Source organism: Nerophis ophidion, linkage group LG22 (genome assembly GCF_033978795.1).
Source record: "Nerophis ophidion isolate RoL-2023_Sa linkage group LG22, RoL_Noph_v1.0, whole genome shotgun sequence".
Lineage (NCBI taxonomy): Eukaryota > Metazoa > Chordata > Actinopteri > Syngnathiformes > Syngnathidae > Nerophis > Nerophis ophidion.
The window spans coordinates 4,020,046-4,044,035 of NC_084632.1; the positions used below are offsets into that span (position 1 = coordinate 4,020,046).

At 38.2% G+C, this 23,990-nt stretch overlaps 2 protein-coding genes across 6 annotated transcripts in view; one reads left to right on the plus strand and one right to left on the minus strand.

The window, feature by feature from the left end:
* Positions 1-675: 675 nt before the first annotated feature.
* Positions 676-16,615, minus strand: plaat1 (phospholipase A and acyltransferase 1). 3 transcript variants are annotated; one of them, XM_061883057.1, is made up of 6 exons: positions 16,157-16,615; positions 11,343-11,394; positions 8,899-8,948; positions 8,598-8,736; positions 5,445-5,713; positions 676-880 (listed from the first exon to the last, which is right to left on the minus strand). In XM_061883057.1, exons 3-6 carry the CDS (start codon positions 8,923-8,925, stop codon positions 779-781), a joined length of 537 nt encoding a protein of 178 aa, XP_061739041.1. In that variant the 5' UTR covers positions 8,926-8,948; positions 11,343-11,394; positions 16,157-16,615; the 3' UTR covers positions 676-778. The 3 variants fall into 3 exon arrangements, with proteins under 3 accessions (XP_061739041.1, XP_061739040.1, XP_061739042.1); XM_061883056.1 differs by lacking the exon at positions 16,157-16,615 and having other exon boundaries at positions 11,343-11,556; XM_061883058.1 differs by lacking the exons at positions 8,899-8,948; positions 16,157-16,615 and having other exon boundaries at positions 11,343-11,558.
* The window catches only part of clcc1 (chloride channel CLIC-like 1), a 32,489-nt gene continuing 24,707 nt past the window's right edge, over positions 16,209-23,990 (plus strand). For 2 of the 3 annotated variants that reach the window (XR_009803637.1, XM_061883053.1), the window contains exons 1-4: positions 16,209-16,641; positions 18,240-18,350; positions 20,248-20,358; positions 23,634-23,855. Coding sequence is in view for 2 of the 3 variants with exons in the window: in XM_061883053.1 (XP_061739037.1) it covers positions 16,513-16,641; positions 18,240-18,350; positions 20,248-20,358; positions 23,634-23,855 (573 nt within the window). In the remaining variant the exon portion in view is untranslated. The remainder of the gene's footprint in view (positions 16,642-18,239; positions 18,351-20,247; positions 20,359-23,633; positions 23,856-23,990) is intronic. The other variant, XM_061883054.1, reaches the window with a different exon arrangement.

A 23,990-nucleotide genomic window follows, 5' to 3' on the forward strand; every position in this document is an offset into this window, starting at 1 on the left:
CTCTCACTATTATGTTAGATCCACTATGGACTGGACTCTCACTATTATGTTAGATCCACTATGGACTGGACTCTCACTATTATGTTAGATCCATTATGGACTGGACTCTCACTATTATGTTAGATCCACTATGGACTGGACTAACACTATTATGTAAGATCCACTATGGACTGGACTCTCACTATTATGTTAGATCCACTATGGACTGGACTCTCACTATTATGTTAGATCCACTATGGACTGGACTCTCACTATTATGTTAGATCCATTATGGACTGGACTCTCACTATTATGTTAGATCCACTATGGACTGGACTAACACTATTATGTAAGATCCACTATGGACTGGACTCTCACACTATTATGTTAGATCCACTATGGACTGGACTCTCACTATTATGTTAGATCCACTATGGACTGGACTAACACTATTATGTAAGATCCACTATGTACTGGACTCTCACACTATTATGTTATGGTTTGAAAAATGTGTGGATTGTGGAAGTTTGAAAAATTAATAATTAATTTTTGAAGGTGAAAAATGTTGCTACATTTCATTAAAACGTCTTATATTTGACAATATTTTGATTATAATCAGCAAATTTAAGGCAAAATCCTTCAATGACGACAATTTCCCAGCACAACAATACCAACATTTGCAAAAAAAAAACGGCAAAACTATGATTTTTTAAGTTTTTTGTAACTTCATTTTTAATTCCCGATCCCTGACATGTGACCTTCCGGAGGGGATTTGTAAAAGCAGAATCTTTAGAAGACGTCAGAAGGGTCTGTTCCTGGATCGAGTGTTGATCAGTCCCAGGACAGAGAAGGCGCTCGCCGCCGCCGTCACCAAACTGATGGCCCCCATGGCTCTTGTTGCCTGGCAACCATGACAGACAATCTCATCAATGCAAAAAATAAAAGATGTTCGTCAATAAAGCATCTGGACAAAAGTATTGGCACACCACTTAACTCTATAAAGCCTAATGTATCATAAGTGATACATATGTCTTTGAGTCTTGGACGTCATCAGTGTCATTTGTTTCAGATCAGATGCATTACACGTATAATCCACATGAGGGCAGTAATTGACTTATAATTCATTAACCGTCTGTATGTTGATATGTAAAAATGTATATCATTTTTGCAGGCGTGGCCCTGAGTGTGGCCCCTGACAGTCTGTATGTTAATATATATAAATGTATGTATATAATTGTAGCGGGTGTGGCCCTGAGTGTGGCCCCTGATAGTCTGTATGTTGATATATATAAATGTATGTTTATAATTGTAGTGGGTATGGCCCTGAGTGTGGCCCCTGACAGTCTGTATGTTGATATATATAAATGTATGTATATGGTTGTTGCGGGTGTGGCCAGAGTGTGGCCCCTGACAGTCTGTATGTTGATATATATAAATGTATGTATATAATTGTAGCGGGTGTGGCCCTGAGTGTGGCCCCTGATAGTCTGTATGTTGATATATATAAATGTATGTATATAATTGTAGCGGGTGTGGCCCTGAGTGTGGCCCCTGACAGTCTGTATGTTGATATATATACAATTCATGTATATAATTGCTGCGGGTGTGGCCCAGAGTGTGGCCCCTGACAGTCTTTATGTTGATATATATAAATGTATGTATATAATTGTAGTGGGTGTGGCCCCGAGTGTGGCCCCTGACAGTCTGTATGTTAATATATATAAATGTATGTATATAATTGTAGCGGGTGTGGCCCTGAGTGTGGCCCCTGATAGTCTGTATGTTGATATATATAAATGTATGTTTATAATTGTAGTGGGTATGGCCCTGAGTGTGGCCCCTGACAGTCTGTATGTTGATATATATAAATGTATGTATATGGTTGTTGCGGGTGTGGCCAGAGTGTGGCCCCTGACAGTCTGTATGTTGATATATATAAATGTATGTATATAATTGTAGCGGGTGTGGCCCTGAGTGTGGCCCCTGATAGTCTGTATGTTGATATATATAAATGTATGTATATAATTGTAGCGGGTGTGGCCCTGAGTGTGGCCCCTGACAGTCTGTATGTTGATATATATACAATTCATGTATATAATTGCTGCGGGTGTGGCCCAGAGTGTGGCCCCTGACAGTCTTTATGTTGATATATATAAATGTATGTATATAATTGTAGTGGGTGTGGCCCCGAGTGTGGCCCCTGACAGTCTGTATGTTGATATATATAAATGTATGTATATAGTTGTTGCGGGTGTGACCCTGAGTGTGGCCCCTGACGGCCTGTATATTAATATATATAAATGTATGTATATAGTTGTTGCGGGTGTGGCCCCTGACAGTCTGTATGTTGATATATATAAATGTATTTATATAGTTGTTGCGGGTGTGGCCCTGAATGTGGCCCCTGACGGCCTGTATGTTGATAAATGTAAATCTATGTATATAAGTGTAGCGGGTGTGGCCCCTGACAGTCTGTATGTTGATATATATAAATGTATGTATATAATTGTAGCGGGTGTGGCCCCGAGTGTGGCCCCTGATAGTCTGCATGTTGATATATATAAATGTATGTACCGGTATATAAATGTAGTGGGTGTGGCCCCTGACAATCTGTATGTTGATATATATAAATGTATGTATATAGTTGTTGCGGGTGTGACCCTGAGTGTGGCCCCTGACGGCCTGTATATTAATATATATAAATGTATGTATATAGTTGTTGCGGGTGTGGCCCCTGACAGTCTGTATGTTGATATATATAAATGTATGTATATAGTTGTTGCGGGTGTGGCCCTGAGTGTGGCCCCTGATGGCCTGTATGTTGATAAATGTAAATGTATGTATATAATTGTAGCGGGTGTGGCCCCTGACAGTGTGTATGTTGATATATATAAATGTATGTATACAATTGTAGCGGGTGTGGCCCCGAGTGTGGCCCCTGACAGTCTGTATGTTGATATTTATAAATGTATGTATATAATTGTAGTGGGTGTGGCCCCGAGTGTGGCCCCTGACAGTCTGTATGTTGATATATATAAATGTATGTATATAATTGTTGCGGGTGTGGCCCCGAGTGTGGCCCCTGACAGTCTGTATGTTGATATATATAAATGTATGTATATAGTTGTTGCGGGTGTGGCCCTGAGTGTGGCCCCTGACGGCCTGTATGTTGATATATATAATTGTATGTATATATATATACACATGTATATAATTGTAGTGGGTGTGGCCCTGACTGTGGCCCCTGACAGTGTGTATGTTGATATATATATAAATGTATGTACATAATTGTTGCAAGTGTGGCCCCGAGTGTGGCCCCTGACAGTCTGTATGTTGATATATATATAAATGTATGTATATAATTGTTGCTGGTGTGGCCCTGAGTGTGGCCCCTGACAGTCTGTATGTTGATATATATATAAATGTATGTATATAATTGTTGCAAGTGTGGCCTTGAGTGTGGCCCCTGACAGTCTGTATGTTGATATATATAAATGTATGTATATAATTGTAGCTGGTGTGGCCCCGGGTGTGGCCCCTGACAGTCTGTATGTTGATATATATAAATGTATGTATATAAATGTAGCTGGTGTGGCCCTTAGTGTGGCCCCTGACAGTCTGTATGTTGATATATATAAATGTATGTATATAATTGTAGCGGGTGTGGCCCGAGTGTGGCCCGAGTGTGGCCCCTGACAGTCTGCATGTTGATATATATACATGCATGTATATAATTATTGCGGGTGTGGCCCCGAGTGTGGCCCCTGACAGTCTGTATGTTGATATATATAAATGTATGTATATAAATGTAGCTGGTGTGGCCCTTAGTGTGGCCCCTGACAGTCTGTATGTTGATATATATAAATGTATGTATATAATTGTAGCGGGTGTGGCTCCGAGTGTGGCCCCTGACAGTCTGCATGTTGATATATATACATGCATGTATATAATTATTGCGGGTGTGGCCCCGAGTGTGGCCCCTGACAGTCTGTATGTTGATATATATAAATGTATGTATATAAATGTAGCGGGTGTGGCCCTGACTGTGGCCCCCTGACAGTCTGTATGTTGATATATATAAATGTATGTATATAAATGTAGCTGGTGTGGCCCTTAGTGTGGCCCCTGACAGTCTGTATGTTGATATATATAAATGTATGTATATAATTGTAGCGGGTGTGGCCCCGAGTGTGGCCCCTGACAGTCTGCATGTTGATATATATACATGCATGTATATAATTATTGCGGGTGTGGCCCCGAGTGTGGCCCCTGACAGTCTGTATGTTGATATATATAAATGTATGTATATAAATGTAGCGGGTGTGGCCCTGGCTGTGGCCCCCTGACAGTCTGTATGTTGATATATATAAATGTATGTATATAAATGTAGCGGGTGTGGCCCTGAGTGTGGCCCCTGACAGTCTGTATGTTGATATATATACATGCATGTATATAATTGTTGCTGGTGTGGCCCAGAGTGTGGCCCCTGACAGTCTTTATGTTGATATATATAAATGTATGTATATGGTTGTTGCGAGTGTGGCCCCGAGTGTGGCCCCTGACAGTCTGTATGTTGATATATGTAAATGTATGTATATAATTGTAGCGGGTGTGGCCCCGAGTGTGGCCCCTGACAGTCTGTATGTTGATATATATAAATGTATGTATATAATTGTTATGGGTGTGGCCCCGAGTGTGGCCCCTGACAGTCTGTATGTTGATATATATAAATGTATGTATATAATTGTAGCGAGTGTGGCCCCGAGTGTGGCCCCTGACAGTCTGTATGTTGATATGTATGTGTATAATTGTTGCAAGTGTGGCCTTGAGTGTGGCCCCTGACAGTCTGTTTGTTGATAAATATAAATGTATGTATATAATTGTTGCTGGTGTGGCCCCTGACAGTCTGTATGTTGATATATATAAATGTATGTATATAATTGTTGCAGGTGTGGCCCTGAGTGTGGCCCCTGACAGTCTGTATGTAAATATATAAAAATGTATGTATATAATTATAGTGGGTGTGGCCCCGAGTGTGGCCCCTGACAGTCTGTATGTTGATATGTATGTGTATAATTGTTGCAAGTGTGGCCTTGAGTGTGGCCCCTGACAGTCTGTTTGTTGATAAATATAAATGTCTGTATATAATTGTTGCTGGTGTGGCCCCTGACAGTCTGTATGTTGATATATATAAATGTATGTATATAATTGTTGCAGGTGTGGCCCCGAGTGTGGCCCCTGACAGTGTGTATGTTGATATATATAAATGTATGTATATAATTGTAGCGAGTGTGGCCCCGAGTGTGGCCCCTGACAGTCTGTATGTTGATATATATACATGTATGTATATAATTGTTGCGGGTGTGGCCCCGAGTGTGGCCCCTGACAGTCTGTATGTTGATATATATAAATGTATGTATATAATTGTTGCTGGTGTGGCCCCGAGTGTGGCCCCTGACACACACCTGCTCGGACACTCCCTGGCCGTAGCGCAGCAAGGTGACAAAGTGCTCACAGTTGCTGCCCAGCAGGTCGTAGGACACCTCCTGGCCAATCAGGAGCTGCGCTCGCTGGATGATGTCATGGACGGCCAGCGGCGTGTGCGTGTGGTCATACTTGTTGTTGACGCGGTAACAGTCGGCGCCCACCACCTCCTTCAGCAGCTGCATGCGCACCACCGCCTTGCGGCTGAAGACGGACTTGACGCTGGACATGGCGGCCGCCTGCCTCTCGTCTGCAGGACACATGGCGTCCGCTCTTCAGTCTTTTAATTGTCTTCTTTCATTTTCACAATGCCGAGTAAAATGTTGCAGTTAAAATCACCAAAAATAAACTCAGAGTCGGGAATATTCTGATTATTTCGTATGTAGAAAATATCTAAAATGTCATTTTTTATAACGCCGATATAAAATGTCTCATTTAAAATGCATGAAGACATTGAAGCAAACAATGCAGTTAAATGTCCTCAAACACTTGGAATTATTATTATTTACTTTGAAAACCAGGCCCTGCCAATTAGTACACATTACTAATTGTACACAATTAATATTGGTCACATTCACTAACTATTTACATGATAAATAATGTTATAATGTACTATGTACACAATAAATAATGTTATAATGTACTATGTACACAATAAATAATGTTATAATGTACTACGTACACAATAAATAATGTTATAATATACTATGTACACGATAAATAATGTTATAATGTACTACGTACACGATAAATAATGTTATAATGTACTATGTACACGATAAATAATGTTACAATGTACTATGTACACAATAAATAGTTATTATTTACTATGTACATAGTAAATATTGTTATAATTTACTATGTAAACAATTAGCAATGTTATAATTTACTATGTACACAATAAATAGTGTTATTATTTACTATGTACATGGTAAAAAATGTTATAATATACCACGCACACAATAATTAATGTTATAATTTATTAAGTACATAATAAATATTGTTATAATTGACTATGTACACCATAACTTCTGTTGGAATTTACTATGTACACGATAAATAATGTTATAATGCATCAACTTTGCACACAATAGATAATGTTATAATTTACTATGTACACAATAAATAATGTTATAATTTACTATGTACACAAAAATAATGTTATAATTGACTATGTACACAATAAATAATATTATAATTTACTATGTACACAATAAATAATGTTATAATTTACTAAGTACATAATAAATATTGCTATAATTGACTATATACACAATAAAAAATGTTATAATTTACTATGTACACCATAATTAATGTTGTAATTTACTAAGTACATAATAAATATTGCTATAATTGACTATGTACACGATAAATACTGTTGGAATTTACTATGTACACAATAAATAATGTTATAATGTATCAACTTTGCACACAATAAATAATGTTATAATTGACTATGTACACGATAAATACTGTTGGAATTTACTATGTACACAATAAATAATGTTATAATGTATCAACTTTGCACACAATAAATAATGTTATAATTGACTATGTACACAATAATAATGTTATAATTGACTATGTACATGACAAATAATATTATAATTTACTATGTACACAATAAACAATGTTATAATTTACTATATACACAATAAAAATGTTATAATTGACTATGTACACGATAAATAATGTAATAATTAATGATGTACACAATAAATATTGTCATAATTGACTATATACACAATAAATAATGTTATAATTTACAATGTACACGATAAATAATGTTATAATTTACTATGTACACAATTGTTGATGTTATAATTTACTATGTACACAATAAATATTGTTATAATTGACTATGTACACGATAAATAATGTTATAATTTAGTATGTACACGATAAATAATGTAATAATTAATTATGTGCACAGTAAATATTGTCATAATTGACTATATACACAATAAATAATGTTATAATTTACTATATACACCATAAATAATGTTCTAATTTACTATGTACACAATTGTTGATGTTATAATTTACTAAGTCCACAATAAACATTGTTATAATTGACTATGTACACGATAAATAATGTTATAATTTAGTATGTACACAATAATGGATGTTATAATTTACTAAGTACACAATAAATATTGTTATAATTGACAATGTACACGATAAATAATGTTATAATGTATCAACTTTGCACACAATAGATAATGTTATAATTGACTATGTACACAATAAATGATATTATAATTTACTATGTACACAATAAATAATGTTATAATTTAGTATGTACACAATAATTGATGTTATAATTTACTTAGTACACAATAAATATTGTTATAATTGACTATGTACATGATAAATATTGTCATAGTTGACTGTAGTCAATTATAACATTATGCACTGTGTACATATATGTACACAATACATAATGTTATGATTTACTATGTAAACAATAAATAATTTTATAATGTATTAACTATGTACACAATATATAATGTTATAATTTACTATGTACACGATAAATAATGTTATAATTTACTATGTACACAATAATTGAAGTTATAATTTACTAAGTACACAATAAATCAAGTTATAATTGACTATGTACATGATAATTAATGTTATAATTGACTGTAGTCAAATTAATTATTATCTAATTATATAGTCACAGTACATAATGTTATGATTTACTATGTAAACAATAAATAATGTTATAATGTATTAACTATGTACACAATAGATAATGTTATAATTTACTATGTACACAATAAATAATGTTATAATTTACTATGTTATTGACCATGTACATAATATATAATGTTATAAATGACTTTCTTTATAATAAATAATGTTATAATTGACTAACTATGTACACAATACATATTGTTATGATTTATTACCTATATAGACAATAAATAATGTTATATTTACTAACTATGTACGCAACAAATGATCACATAATTGACATAATATATCAATTATCAAGTAACTTTGTGTGTGTGTGTAAAATTTTGCTTCACCTGGCAATGTTTTCAAGGTACATTAGACATATTTCCAGATGTTTACCACAAACATAAACATAAACAATGAAGTGGCGTGAAAGTTTGGTGGAGACTGACCGACAGGAGTCAAGTTGATGATGTAACCGTCGCCCAAGTAGAGCGCCCAATGCTGATAGGCCGGTCGGAAGATCTCGATCAGGTCACCCGGCTGGGGGTCACCGCAGGGGTCGGCGGGGTCAGGGTCGTTGGAGGCCATCTGCACGCAAGGACACACACACACACACACACACACACACACACACACACACACACACACACACACACACACACACACACACACACACACACACACACACTATAAATAGATCCAATATCTACTCTCACATATCAACCACATTTCAAATTGCCGGCCACTCACAGTAGATCTGTGTTGTTGATTATCCATCCCACAACATACTTCCACAAGTTCTGACCAAGGACAAAAGCACAGAATAGGACTGAAACTGAAAGTTTACTTGGCAATCTTATTCCAGCAATAAACCTGTCAGGTTATTAGTAAAAGTGGCTTTGCGGGGGGGAATAAGGCTCGGAGAATGCCAGTTGCTTGTTTTGCTCTTACACACACACACACACACACACACACACACACACACACACACAATGCACACAGCCGTGCCACTTTTGCTGCCACAATAGCGTCGACACAATGAGGAAGCGGACAGAAAAAAAGCCTGAGTCCGTGTTTTGTTACATGAAAAACAAAAATAAACATCACATTCTTCAAGTTGACTATTTTAATACTGTTAATACCGTAGAAAATACTCTCATGTTACATGTTACACTATTCATACTTACTATGTTATCACTGTAGAAAATACTCTCATGTTGCGTCATTTATATGTATTATGCTAATACTGTAGAAAATACATACATGTTACATAATTCCTGTTTACTATGTTATTACTGTAGAAAATGTTACATAACTACATAATAATTAAATATATTTTTTACGTTATTACTGTATAAAATACTGTCATGTTACATAATTCCTATTTAATGTGTTAATACTTTTAACACCGTAGACAATACTCTCATGTTACATGTTACATAATTCATATTTACTATGTTATTACTGTAGAAAATACTCTCATTTTACATGATTCATATTTACTATGTTATCACTGTCGAAAATACTCTCATGTTACGTAATTTATAATTATTATGTTATTACTGTAGAAAATACTCTCATTTTACATCATTCATATTTACTATGTTATTATACTGTAGAACATACTCTCATGGTACATGTTACATAATTCATATTTACTATGTTATAACTATAGAAATACTCTCATGTTCCATAATTACATAATAATTAAATATTTTTTACGTTATTACTGTAGAAAATACTGTCCTGTTGCATAATTCCCATTTACTATGTTAATACTGTTAATACCGTACACAATACTCTCATGTTACATGGTACATATTTCATATTTACTATGTTATTACAGTAGGAAATACTCTCATGTTACGTAATTTATATTTATTATGTTATTATTGTAGAAAGTACTCTCTGTTACATGTTACATACCGGCAATTCATATTTACTATGTTATTACTGTAGAACATACTCTCTGTTACATGTTACATAATTCATATTTACTATGTTATTACTGTAGAAAATGTTATATAATTAGATAATAATTTTTTTTTTTACGTTATTACTGTATAAAATACTTTCCTGTTACATAATTCCTATTCACTATGTTACTACTGTTAATACCGTAGACAATACTCTCATGTTACATGTTACATAATTCAAATTTACTATGTTATTAATGTAGAAAATACTCTCATTTAACGTCATTCATATTTATTATGTTATTACTCTAGAAAATACTCTCTATTACATGTTACATAATTCATATTGATTATGTTCTTACTGTAGAAAATACTCTGTTACCATCCATCCATCTATTTTTCTACCGCTTGTTACATATTACCTAATTCATATCTACTATGTTATTACTGTATAAAATACTGTCATGTTACATATTTACATATGAATTGGATATTTTTACGTTGTTACTGTATAAAATACTGTCGTGTTACATAATTCCTATTTACTATGTTATTACTGCTGATACCGTAGACAATACTCTCATGTTACATGTTACATAATTAATATTTACAATGTTACTACCGTAGAAAATACTCTCATGTTACATGTTACATAAATCATATCTACTATGTGATTACTGTAGAACATACTCTCATGTTACATGTTACATAATTCATATCTACTATGTCATTACTGTAAAAAAATACTCTCATGTTACATGTTACATAATTCATATCTACTATGTGATTACTGTAGAACATACTCTCATGTTACATGTTACATAATTCATATCTACTATGTCATTACTGTAAAAAAATACTCTCATGTTACATAATTTATATCTACTATGTGATTACTGTAGAACATACTCTCATGTTACATGTTACATAATTCATATTTACTATGTGATTACTGTAGAACATACTCTCATGTTACATGTTACATAATTCATATTTACTATGTGATTACTGTAGAACATACTCTCATGTTACATGTTACATAATTCATATTTACTATGTTATTACTGTAGAAAATACTCTCATGTTACATAACTACATAATAATGGAATATGTTTTAAGTTATCACTGTTACTACTGTAGAAAATACTCTCCAGTTTCATGTTGCATCACTCATATTTATGACGTCGATACTTTTCATACTATACAAAATACTGTCATGTTACATAATTAATATTCACCTGGTTGTTACTGATAATACTGTAGAAAATATGTACTTACTCAAACACTGGCACTTTTTTCTTCTTGGCCATTTTAATCCTCCATCATGAGTCTATAAAAACCGCAAAGAAATCGTTTGGCAGGAAAACTGTCAGACAGGTACAGGTGAAGTTTGTGTGAAGACAAGGTAGAAGCTGGAGGTCACGCGGACGTTGTCGCTTAGTGGTTTGCGCTCGGATGTGGCACACACACACACACACACACACACACACACATACACACACACACACACACACACACACACACACACACACACACACACACACACACACACACGCACACACACACACACACACACACACACACACACACACACGCACACACATTGTCACATTCACTTGCCCCATTGGACAATTGTGACAATGCATGGTGACTGAATGCCACATGTGGTCATGTAAACAAAATCCACTCTTAAGATCAACAAAATATAATCATTTCTTTTTAAAGGCCTACTGAAATGAGATGTTTTTATTCAAACGGGGATAGCAGGTCCATTCTATGTGTCATACTTCATCATTTCGCGATATTGCCATATTTTTGCTGAAAGGATTTAGTAGAGAACATCCACGATAAAGTTCGCAACTTTTGGTCGCTAATAAAAAAGCCTTGCCTGTACCGGAAGTAGCAGACGATGTGCGCGTGACGTCACGGGTTGTGGAGCTCCTCACATCCTCAAACTGTTTATAATCATAGCCACCAGCAGCTAGAGCGATTCAGATAGAGAAAGCGTCAATTTCCCGATTAATTTGAGCGAGGATGAAAGATTTGTGGATGAGGAAAGTAAGAGTGAAGCACTAGGAAAAAAAAAAAGTGACGACAGTGGGAGCAATTCAGATGTTATTAGACACATTTACTAGGATAATTCTGTAAAATCCCTTATTTACTTATTGTGTTACTAGTGGTTTTAGTGAGATTATAAAGTCATACCCGAAAGTCGGAGGGGTGTGGTGACCGCCAGTTGCTCTGATGGAAGTCTGCTGACATGCTAGCAGAGTAGTAGATTTTTTTTAAAAGCTTTTATAATTATAAAGGACAATGTTTTATCAACTGATTGCAATAATGTAAATTTGTTTTAACTATTAAACGAATCAAAAATGTGACTTATTTTATCTGTGTGAAAATATTGTGTTGTCAAGCTTATGAGATGCCATGCAAGTGTAAGCCACTGTGACACTAGTGTTTTTTTTTAATTATTTTTATAAATGTCTAATGATAATGTCAATGAGGGATTTTTAATCACTGCTATGCTGAAATTAATAAATAAATGATAAATGGGTTGTACTTGTATAGCGCTTTTCTACCTTCAAGGTACTCAAAGCGCTTTGACACTACTTCCACATTTACCCATTCACACACACATTCACACACTGATGGAGGGAGCTGCCATGCAAGGCGCCAACCAGCACCCATCAGGAGCAAGGGTGAAGTGTCTTGCTCAGGACACAACGGACGTGACGAGGTTGGTTCTAGGTGGGATTTGAACCAGTGACCCTCGGGTTGCGCACGGCCACTCTTCCACTGCGCCACGCCGTCCCAAATTATAACTAATATTGATACTGTTGTTGATAATATTCATTTTTGTTTCACTACTTTTGGTTTGTTCTGTGTGGTGTTTGTGTCTCCTCTCAATTGCTCTGTTTATTGCAGTTCTGAGTGTTGCTGGCTCAGGTTTGGTTTTGGAATTGGATTGCATTGTTATGGTATTGCTGTGTAGTGGTTTGTTGGATTGATTAAAAAACAACAAAAACTAAACAATCCTTCCATCCATCCATCTTCTTCTGCTTATCCGAGGTCGGGTCGCGGGGGCAGCAGCCTAAGCAGGGACACCCAGACTTCCCTCTCCCCAGCCACTTCGTCTAGCTCCTCCCGGGGGATCCTGAGGCGTGTGCTGGGTTTTCCCCGTGGCCTCCTACCGGTCGGACATGCCCTAAACACCTCCCTCGGGAGGCGTTCGGGTGGCATCCTGACCAGATGCCCGAACCACCTCATCTGGCTCCTCTCCATGTGGAGGAGCAGCGGCTTTACTTTGAGTTCCTCCCGGATGGCAGAGCTTCTCACCCAATCTCTAAGGGAGAGACCCAAACTCATTTGGGCCACTTGTACCCGTGATCTTCTCCTTTCGGTCATGACCCAAAGCTCATGACCATAGGTGAGGATGGGAACGTAGATCGACCGGTAAATTGAGAGCTTTGCCTTCCGGCTCAGCTCCTTATTCACCACAACGGATCGATACAACGTCCGCATTACTGAAGACGCCGCACCGATCCGCCTGTCGATTTCACGATCCACTCTTCCCCCACTCGTGAACAAGACTCCTAGGTACTTGAACTCCGCCACTTGGGGCAGGGTCTCCTCCCCAACCCGAAGATGGCAATCCACCCTTTTCCGGGATAGAACCATGGACTCGGACTCGGAGGTGCTGATTCTCATTCCGGTCGCTTCACACTCGGCTGCGAACCGATCCAGTGAGAGCTGAAGATCCCGGTCAGATGAAGCCATCAGGACCACATCATCTGCAAAAAGCAGAGACCTAATCCTGCAGCCACCAAACCAGAACCCGTCAACGCCTTGACTGCGCCTAGAAATTCTGTCCATAAAAGTTATGAACAGAATGGGTGACAAAGGACAAACTTGGCGGAGTCCAACCTTCACTGGAAACGTGTCCGACTTACTGCCGGCAATGCGGACCAAGTTCTGACACTGATCATACAGGGAGTGGACCGCCACACTAAGACAGTCCGATACCCCATACTCTCTGAGCACTCCCCACAGGACTTCCCGAGGGACACGGTCCAATGCCTTCTCCAAGTCCACAAGGCACATGTAGACTGGTTGGGCAAACTCCCATGCACCCTCAAGAACCCTGCCGAGAGTATAGAGCTGGTCCACAGTTCCACGACCAGGACGAAAACCACACTGTTCCTCCTGAATCCGAGGTTGGACTATCCGGCGTAGCCTCCTCTCCAGTACACCTGAATAAACCTTACCGGGAAGGCTAAAAAAAATAAAAAAAAATCGATTTTTTTAAAAATGAGAATCGATTCTGAATCGCACAAGGTGAGAATCGTGATTCGTATTCGAATCGATTTTTTTTCCACACCCTTAGTCATTTTGAAATAAACTCATCTAATCCATATCCAATAAGGCAGTTGGCTGGTTTGTCTTCCTACCAGAGGGTGGCGCTGTCACGCCAAAATGCTTCCCCCCTACACAAATCTTCCCCCCCATTTACTTCCGGAGTCATGATTAGGGAGGTGTTTAGGGTACGTCCAACCGGTAGGAGGCCACGGGGAAGACCCAGGACACGTTGGGAAGACTATGTCTCCCAGCTGGCCTGGGAACGCCTCGGGATCCCCCGGGAAGAGCTAGACGAAGTGGCTGGGGAGAGGGAAGTCCGGGCTTCCCTGCTTAGGCTGCTGCCCCCGCAACCCAACCTCGGATAAGCGGAAGAAGATGGATGGATGGTCATGATTAATACAGACGTTTTGTTAACGCTATATTATAGAATATAACGCTATATTATAAAAATACAGACGTTTTGTTAATGCTGTATTATAAAAAAAAATTAAAAAACAATTTACTAACACAAGCTATGGGATGACGCATTTACTTCCGGGGTCACGTTTCCTCTTATGTCATCCCATAGCTTGTGTTTGTAAATAGTTTTTTAATTTTTTTTTATAATAGCGTTAACAAAACCTCTGTATTTTTTATAATATAGTGTTATATTTTTAGAATATAGCGTTAACAAAATGTCTGTATTAATCATGACCCCGGTAGTAAATGGGCGGGAAGGCTTTTTTTTTTTTTTTTTTTTAAAGGTTTATTTATAAATTTCAACAATTACAAACAGTAAGTCAAACAACAATATAAAACATTATAAAACATTATGAAAACAGTACAAAACAGCGCCAGGGGGTTGTAAGTTCAAAATAATAAAAATAGAATACAAAAAAAAAATATATATATATAATAAACAAAATGCAAAGCCGTAGGCTTATTCAGATTCATCAAACAACTTAAATTTGGAACACACCATCATCGTTTTCACAGCTTTTTTGTTGTTAGAGGTGGCGAGCGTTTTAATGTAAAGTTCCAGATCTTTTTTAAAGGCACAAAAGATAGGACGGGTATTAAGAAACTTACATTATTTTTTTTATTTTTCTTCATATACCTTTATTGAATATGTTCAACATTTACAAACATAAACATATTTTAATATTCCAGGAATGTAAGCTCAAACAACTTATTTGTGTGTCTACTCTTTATTGCACAAGATGTGATACAAGCACACAACAAACCCTAATTTACTGTACTCTTTTCCCGGCAATATTTTATTTGATTTGTTTCATTTTTATTTTTATTTTATTTAATTGTTTTGAATTTGATAAACCTTTATTTATAAATGTCAACATTTGCAAAGGATTGCGAAGTAATAATAATTACAATAAGTACAAAAACAGCGCCAGGGTGTTGTAAACCCAATCAAGAAACTGAAATACAACGCAATATGTACATATAACAAAGTGCAAAGCCACAAGTTGAGTAAATAATTATAATTTGAAAGACAGCATGATGTTTGCTTGTCAGAGCTAGAGAATGTTTGGAATTCTTATTTTCAGGGCACTGACTGTATTATTCATCTTTTTTTTTTTTTTTTTTTTAAAGGTTTATTTATAAATTTCAACAATTACAAACAATAAGTCAAACAACAATATAAAACATTATAAAACACTATGAAAACAGTACAAAACAGCGCCAGGGGGGTGTAAGTTCAAAATAATAAAAATAGAATACAAAAATAAGAAACTTACATTTTGAAGGGAGAAGAAATTTGGCGTGACAGCGCTGACGCGACGCGTGACGTCACTTATCAGCTCCGGAAGAAGAAGAGGCCACTTCCGTGTTGTGACTAACAAATGAGCGAATTGTTAGCAGGAACCGCCTAATAATATTTCTCGTTTTAAGTGCGTAAATTTAACATTCACACACAGTTTAAATAATTTTTAAGTGAATGTTAAATAAAAAAAACTTTTTTTTTTTTGAACACTTATGACGTTGAATGTCGGCCAGCTAGCTGCATGACGGACGTGTGGGGAGCTGAGTGAAAAGAACAAGCCCACAAAGGTCGCAGGTAAGCGGGGAAATAATCCTGCTTTTCCCCGCCAGGATGTTCTTCATCCTCCTCTTCGCCTGCCTGACATTGGCGTGGAGTCAGGAGGCGGACGACGACTGGTTGGATCCGCACGACATGCTCAACTACGACGCCACCTCCAAAACCATGAGAAAGCCCGTTGAGGTTTGCAACTTTTTATTATTATTATTATTATTATTATAAAGCCAAACCACGAGTAGAGCTTTTATTTAAAAGCCTACCGAAATGAGATTTTCTTATTTAAACGGGGATAGCAGGTCCATTCTATGTGTCATACTTCATCATTTCGCGATATTGCCATATTTTTGCTGAAAGGATTTAGTAGAGAACATCCACGATAAAGTTCGCAACTTTTGGTCGCTAATAAAAAAGCCTTGCCTGTGCCGGAAGTAGCAGACGATGTGCGCGTGACGTCACCGGTATGAGGGCTCCTTACATCCTCACATTGTTTATAATCATAGCCTCAAGCTGCGAGAGCTATTTTCGAGAAAGCGACAATTTCCCCATTAATTTCAGCGAGGATGAAAGATTAGTGGATGAGGAAAGTTAGAGTGAAGCACACAAAAAAAAAGAAAAAGCGACAGCTCCGTGCAGCAGCAGTGTGAGCGTTTCAGATGTAATTAGACACATTTACGAGGATAATTCTGGACGAACCTTTATCTGCATATTGTTTCAATAGTGTTTTAGTGAGATTGTAATAATAATAATAATAATAAATTAGATTTATATCGCGCTTTTCTATTGTTATATACTCAAAGCGCTCACAGAGAAGTGGGAACCCATCATTCATTCACACCTGGTGGTGGTAAGCTACATCTGTAGCCACAGCAGCCCCGGGGTAGACTGACGGAAGCGTGGCTGCCAGTTTGCGCCTACGGCCCCTCCGACCACCACCAATCATTCACTCATCATTCATTCACCAGTGTGAGCGGGACCGGGGGCAAAGGGTGAAGTCTCCTGCCCGAGGACACAACGGCAGCGACTTTGATGTCAATAGGTGGGAAGCGAACCTGCAACCCTCAGGTTTCTGGCACGGCCGCTCTACCCACTACGCCATGTAAAGTCATACCTCAAAGTCGGATGGCTGCGGTGAACGCCAGTGTCTTTGATGGAAGCCATGGAAGAGCCAAGCTCACAGCTGCCTTTTTTGACAGCTGCTGCAGGAGCGGGTCCAGTAATCCACTGATGTCTCCGGTAAGAGCCGACTTAACGTCACAATTTCCCCATCCAAAAATATGCTGGTTGACGTAGAGAAACATGTTCGCCTGTGTCAAAGCTTCACATCAATCAATCAATCAATCAATCAATCAATCAATGTTTACTTATATAGCCCTAAATCACATCAAACAAAGAAACACTGGCTGTGTCTCGGTGCTAAAGGCAGCTGCAACAGCATTCTTCTTTGACGTCTCCATTATTAATTGAACAAATTGCAAAAGATTCAGCAACACAGATGTCCAAATTACTGTGTAAATATGCGATGAAAAGAGACGACTTTTAGCTGTGTGTGGTGCTGGACTTATATGTCCCCTCCAACCAAAAACGTCACAAGCACGTGTCATCATTCCGCGACGTTTTCAACAAGAAACTCTGCGGGAAATTTAAAATTGCAATTTAGTAAACTAAAAAGGCCGTATTGGCATGTGTTGCAATGTTAATATTTCATCATTGATATATAAACTATCAGACTGTGTGGTGGCTAGTAGTGGCTTTCAGTAGGCCTTTAACAATGTTTCTTCCAGCAGGCGAGACATTTTAATGGAGCAACTTCAGGAGACGCGAGCGCTCACGACCCTGGGCAGACCGAGATGACGTCATTGTGCTACAAACAAGTGGCCGATCTACGAACTCAGGTTAGTCGATAAAGTGTCAACTTTACAGTTTTGTTACACGGGACATGCTGTGTGGAAGTACTGGAGCACAATGATTTGCAAACGCGTATATCCATCAATCATCCATTTTCTACCGCTTATTCCCTTTGGGGTCGCTAGTGCCTATCTCAGCTACAATCTGTTGGAAGGCGGAGTACGCCCTGGACAAGTCGCCACCTCATCGCAGGGCCAACACAGATAGACAGACAACATTCACATCACATTCACACACTAGGGACCATTTAGTGTTGCCAATCAACCTATCCCCAGGTGCATGTCTTTGGAAGTGGGAGGGGCCTATCCCCAGGTGCATGTCTTTGGAGGTGGGAGGAAGCCGGAGTACCCGGAGGGAACCCACGCAAACACGCAAACTCCACACAGAAAGATCCCGAGTTTGGGATTGAACCCAGGACTACTCAGGACCTTCGTATTGTGAGGCAGACGCACCAACCCCTCTTCCACCGTGCTGCCCATATATATCAGGGTTTCCCACACATTCATTTATTTCTTGCGGCCCGCCACGAAAGACTTACTGGCGCCACAAATAAAAAAATAAAAATAAAATAATTTTCTTTTCTTTTCCGGCTTTCGACTCGCTTGACCGCTCATAAAAGCAATGGGACTCTGTCTGTCAATGGAGCTTGTAGTTACATATTATATAAATATGTAAATATTATATACATATGTATATAAATATGTACATAAAGTGTTGTAATTATATTCCAACTCCGCGTTCTTCTTGGTCATCGCCGCCGCTGCACCCCCCCACCTCCACCACCACCACAAATAGATGCCTGACCTGTGGGAAACACTATATATATACTGTATAGCTGTAATTCACTGAAATTCAAGTATTTATTATATATATATATATATTTACCATGAATTGATTAACATGGACCCCGACTTAAACAAATTGAACAAGTTATTGGGGTGTTACAATTGTACGGAAAATGTATTGTACTGTGCAATCTACTAATAAAATTCTCAATCAATCAATCATTATATCAAAAAAATACCTGATTTTCAATGAATTACAGCTATATATATATATATATATATATATATATATATATATATATATATATATATGTATACTTATATATGTATGTATACTTATATATATATGTTTTAATTTATTGTCACTACTCAACAGGTTTGAGGGAGTGAATTTTAAATTTTTTTAATTTTTTTATTTATTAAATTAACATAAAAAACACAATATACACTTACAAATAGTGCACCAACCACAAAAAACTCCCTTTTTCATGACAGAAACGTGCCTTTTTCATGACAAAGAAGAAAGAAAAAAAAAAGGACCCCCCCCCCGGCCTGCGGGACAAGTTATTAAGCGTTAACCGGTCCGCGGATACAAAAAGGTTGGGGACCACTGCCTTAAATGGCTCCTACAATATATATGTGTGTGTGTGTGTGTGTGTGTGTGGGGGGGGAAAATCACAAGACTACTTCATCTCTACAGAAGTGTTTCATGAGGGGTTCCCTCAATCGTCAGGAGAGGGAGCCTGAATAAGTGTACTTTATATGAGACATAAATAACCAACTGTGAAGGTGCCTGCTATGTTAACCTAACATATTATGGTAAGAGTCATTCAAATAACTACAACATATAGAACATGTTATACCTTTACCAAACAATCTGTCACTCCTAATTGCTAAATCCCTTGAAATATTATACGTCTAGTCTCTTATGTGAATGAGCTAAATAATATTATTTGATATTTTGCGGTAATGTGTTAATAATTTCATACATAAGTCGCTCCTGAGTCTAAGTCGCACCCCCGGCCAAATTTTGAAAAAAAACTGCGACTTATAGTCCGAAAAATACGGCAGATGACATTTGACTTTGTTGTTTCATCAGATTCAAGTCGGGGAGAAGAGAGTGGAGAGCCTTCTGCAGCAGCCCACCTGCATCCCAGTCTTTAAAAGGTTCATCCGGAGACTTGTGAGAGACATTACCAGACTGGGATTGGTATGTTCTCCTTCCACAGGCTTTCATGTAGTCATGGAACCTCCATTTGTTTACCGTTTATGATTTCTGCTGGTGGCGTGAGTCTAGGACTGGGCGATATTGGCTTTTATTAATATCACAATATTTGTATGCCATATTGTGATATATGATACATATTACGATATTTTGCCTTGGCCTTGAATGAACACTTGATGCATATAATCACAGCAGTATGATGATTCTATGTGTCTACATTCAAACATTCTTCTTCATACTGCATTCATATATTCTACTTTTAATCTTTCATGCAGAGAGGGAAATCACAACTAAGTCAATGACCAAAAGTGTATTCATTAAATACTCACTCTCTCACGGGTGACTTTTTAAATGAAAGAACGAATTAATAGTGTTGCTACCTTTTTGTAGTAACACTTCTGCTGCATACTTTGCATTGATTGATTGATACTTTTATTAGTAGATTGCACAGTACAGTACATATTCCCTACAATTGACCACTAAATGGTAACACCCCAATAAGTTTTTCAACTCATGGTAGAAATATACAGTATACTATCAGCATAATACAGTCATCACACAGGTTAATCATCATAGTATTTACATTGAACAGCATATTGCTGTTGTCGGCTGAATATCTTCCCACTTGAAACCAAACCACCGCCAGATGATGGACCCCCAGCTCTTTATGTTGGGCATTTATCGTTCTTCCTCCATTTGTGATAAGTTTCGCACCATCTCTCTCTCTCTGATCGGCGAGAGCTATAGAATAAAATGAACTTTATTGTCATTATATTTGCATATAACGAGATTAAAGACTCCAACTTAAGGTGCGGTAGTGGGAACAAATATGGGGTGAAATAAATGACATAAGAGGTAAAAAGGAAAAACTAACAATCGAAATAAACAGACTACTATCCAATAAAAATAATAAGCAATTCTGTACAATATACAAAACACTATAGAAGTACAAAATACAAATACTGTACAAAATACAAATCAAGACAGGAGTACCGAAGTAATAAATAACAATAACTATCATGTACGATACAAGCAGGCCTGCAAAGTTTTTACTTGTGTGTGATATCCTGTGCGATACAAGCAGCCCTGCAGCATGTTTACTTGTTTGTGATATCATGTGCGATACAAGCAGTCCTGTAGAGTTTTTGCGTGTGTGATATCATGTGCCATACAAGCAGTCCTTCAGAGTTTCTACTTGTGTGTGATATCGTGCGATACAAGCAGCCCTGCAGTGTGTTTACCTGTGTCTATCATGTGCAATACAAGCAGTCCTGCAGAGTTTCTACTTGTGTGTGATATTGTGCGATACAAGCAGCCCTGCAGTGTGTTTACCTGTGTCTATCATGTGCAATACAAGCAGTCCTGCAGAATTTTAACTTGTGTGTGATATCGTGTGCGATACAAGCAGCCCTCCAGCATGTTTACTTGTGTGTGATATCATGTGCGACCCAAGCAGTCCTGCAGTGACGGACGTATTGCACTGGAAGGGTAGTATTGCACAGTGGGGTATTGGGGCATGATATTGTATAGGGGTGAATTATTATTATTATTATTATTATTATAAGTTAGAGTTCAACACGGTGACAGCTTTGGGAAAGAAGCTGTCTCTGAGCCTGTTTGTTCTGGCTCTGACGCACCTGTAGCGCCTGCCTGATGGTAGCAAGTCGAACAGGTTGAAGCCAGGGTGTGTGCTGTCCTTGGTAATGTTTTTTGCTCTGTTGAGGCAACGGGAGTTGTGTAAGTCCTTCAGGGAGGGCAGGGGACAGCCGATGATTTTTTTGTGCCGACTTTATGACCCTCTAAATCGCCTGTTTGTCTGCTTCAGTGCAGCTGGCGTACCACACTGTTATGCAGTACGTCAGCCGAGCGATAGAAGGTCACCATCAGCTGCCTCTCCAGTCCGTTCTTCCTCAGCACCCTCAGGAAACGGAGTCTCCGCTAGGCCTTCCGGATGACCGCAGTTGTATTTTGGGTCCAGGACAGGTCAGCAGATACGAGGGTGCCGAGGAACTTGAAGGAGCTGACTCTCTCCACCTCCTCGCCGTCGATGTAGAGGGGGGCGGACGCTAGCTATGACGCTAGACTCGCGAGAGTATGTAAAGTATGTAAGAAGGCGGGCTTGTTTTCCGTATCTGTGAGAATGCGAGACGAGGAGGAGTGAGAAACGCCTGTTGTGTGATGCACGCAGCTAAAAGCAACTCCACCTGCCTCAGCGTGGCTAACGTTAGCTCTCGGCGAGAGCGTGTGACGCTACATGCGCGACATTACGTGACGTATGTAAGAAGGCAGGCTTATTTTACATCTCTGTGAGAAGGATAGACGAGAAGGAGTGAGAAACGCCAGTAATGTAATGCACGCAGCTTAAAGAAACCGTGTGAGAACATATTCGAATATTACGATATAGTAATTTTCTATATCGCACAGAGACAAACCTGCGATATATCGTATATATCGATATATCGCCCGGCCCTACGTGAGTCCGGATTTTTTCAACGCAATAAATGCGCCTTGCCTCAAAAAAGGTTGAAAAACACTGGAATATACAGTAGGGATGCACCGATTAATCGGTAACCGAATATATTCGGCCGAATATGGCAAAAAAAAGCCACATTCGGCCTTCGGTGGAATGAGTTAAGAACAGTGGCGTGTGACGCAAGTTTTTGACGCAATCAACCAACGTGCAGTGACGTTGGGATATGTTGTGTACCTGTATAAGTGTATGAGGTTACAAGCACACACTTATTGAGATTTAGTGGGGCCTCTGTTTACATTATTAGCCTGTTGTGTAGGCTACCTGTATAAGTGTATGAGGTTACAAGCACACACTTAATTGAGATTTACTTGAGCATTCTGTTTACATTATTAGCATATCTACTGTGGCTAAGCAGACTTTTGCCAAAAGGACAATAATTCATTTGTTGTGGGTTTATCCACTTTAATGCACTTTATTTTGTTTTTGGAATGCATGTTTTGTTTGAAGGCCTAATATAAATGAAAAACTGTGCTTTTTTTGAAAAGCAAAGGCTACTGGAATATTTAAAAAAATGTCAGTATTCATTAAAAAAAATACTTTATTTGAAAAACATGTCTAAATATTTATTCTAGGCTATTTATGCAATATTAATTTTTATTTGAAAAACTGCATTCATTATTCGGTATTCGGCCTTCGGCCAAGCGTTTAAGATTTATCCGGCTTCGGCTTCGGCCACAAATTTTCATTCCGGTCCATCCCTAATATACTGTCACTTGTCCTCCTGCAGCCTGCAGACTCGACAGAGCTGCATTACGACGCCCACATCAAAGTGTCCAGACAGGGCGTGTCAGAGATGGAGATGTTCCTGGAAGGAGAAGAGAGCTGGCAAACAGGAGCTCTGGACAGCGCCCTCAGCCAGCTTCTGGTGGACCTTCGGGCACACGACTACCCAGCCTGGAGGTGGCGCTTTGAAGACACCTTTGGCGTGGAGCTGGACACGTTATTGAAGGTAAGGAGGATGAAAGTTGGCATTTGGTAAAACAATTCCTTTATGAGTCAGTGTGCCAGAGAAAATACTGGAAAGGTGCTAACAACATTGGTTTTGCCGTAGATTTAGAAAAGGTGAATGACACAAGCAGACCAA

What these genes read in the sequence shown, in the direction of transcription:
- plaat1 (XM_061883057.1), bottom strand. Translation starts at nt 8,925, where the DNA reads ATGGATAATCAACAACACAGATCTACT. An exon ending in ATCAACAACACAGATCTACT is followed by an intron (nt 8,737 to 8,898) that starts GTGAGTGGCCGG and finishes CCTTGCGTGCAG; the next exon opens with ATGGCCTCCAACGACCCTGA. An exon ending in GCCAGGGAGTGTCCGAGCAG is followed by an intron (nt 881 to 5,444) that starts GTGTGTGTCAGG and finishes CATGGTTGCCAG; the next exon opens with GCAACAAGAGCCATGGGGGC.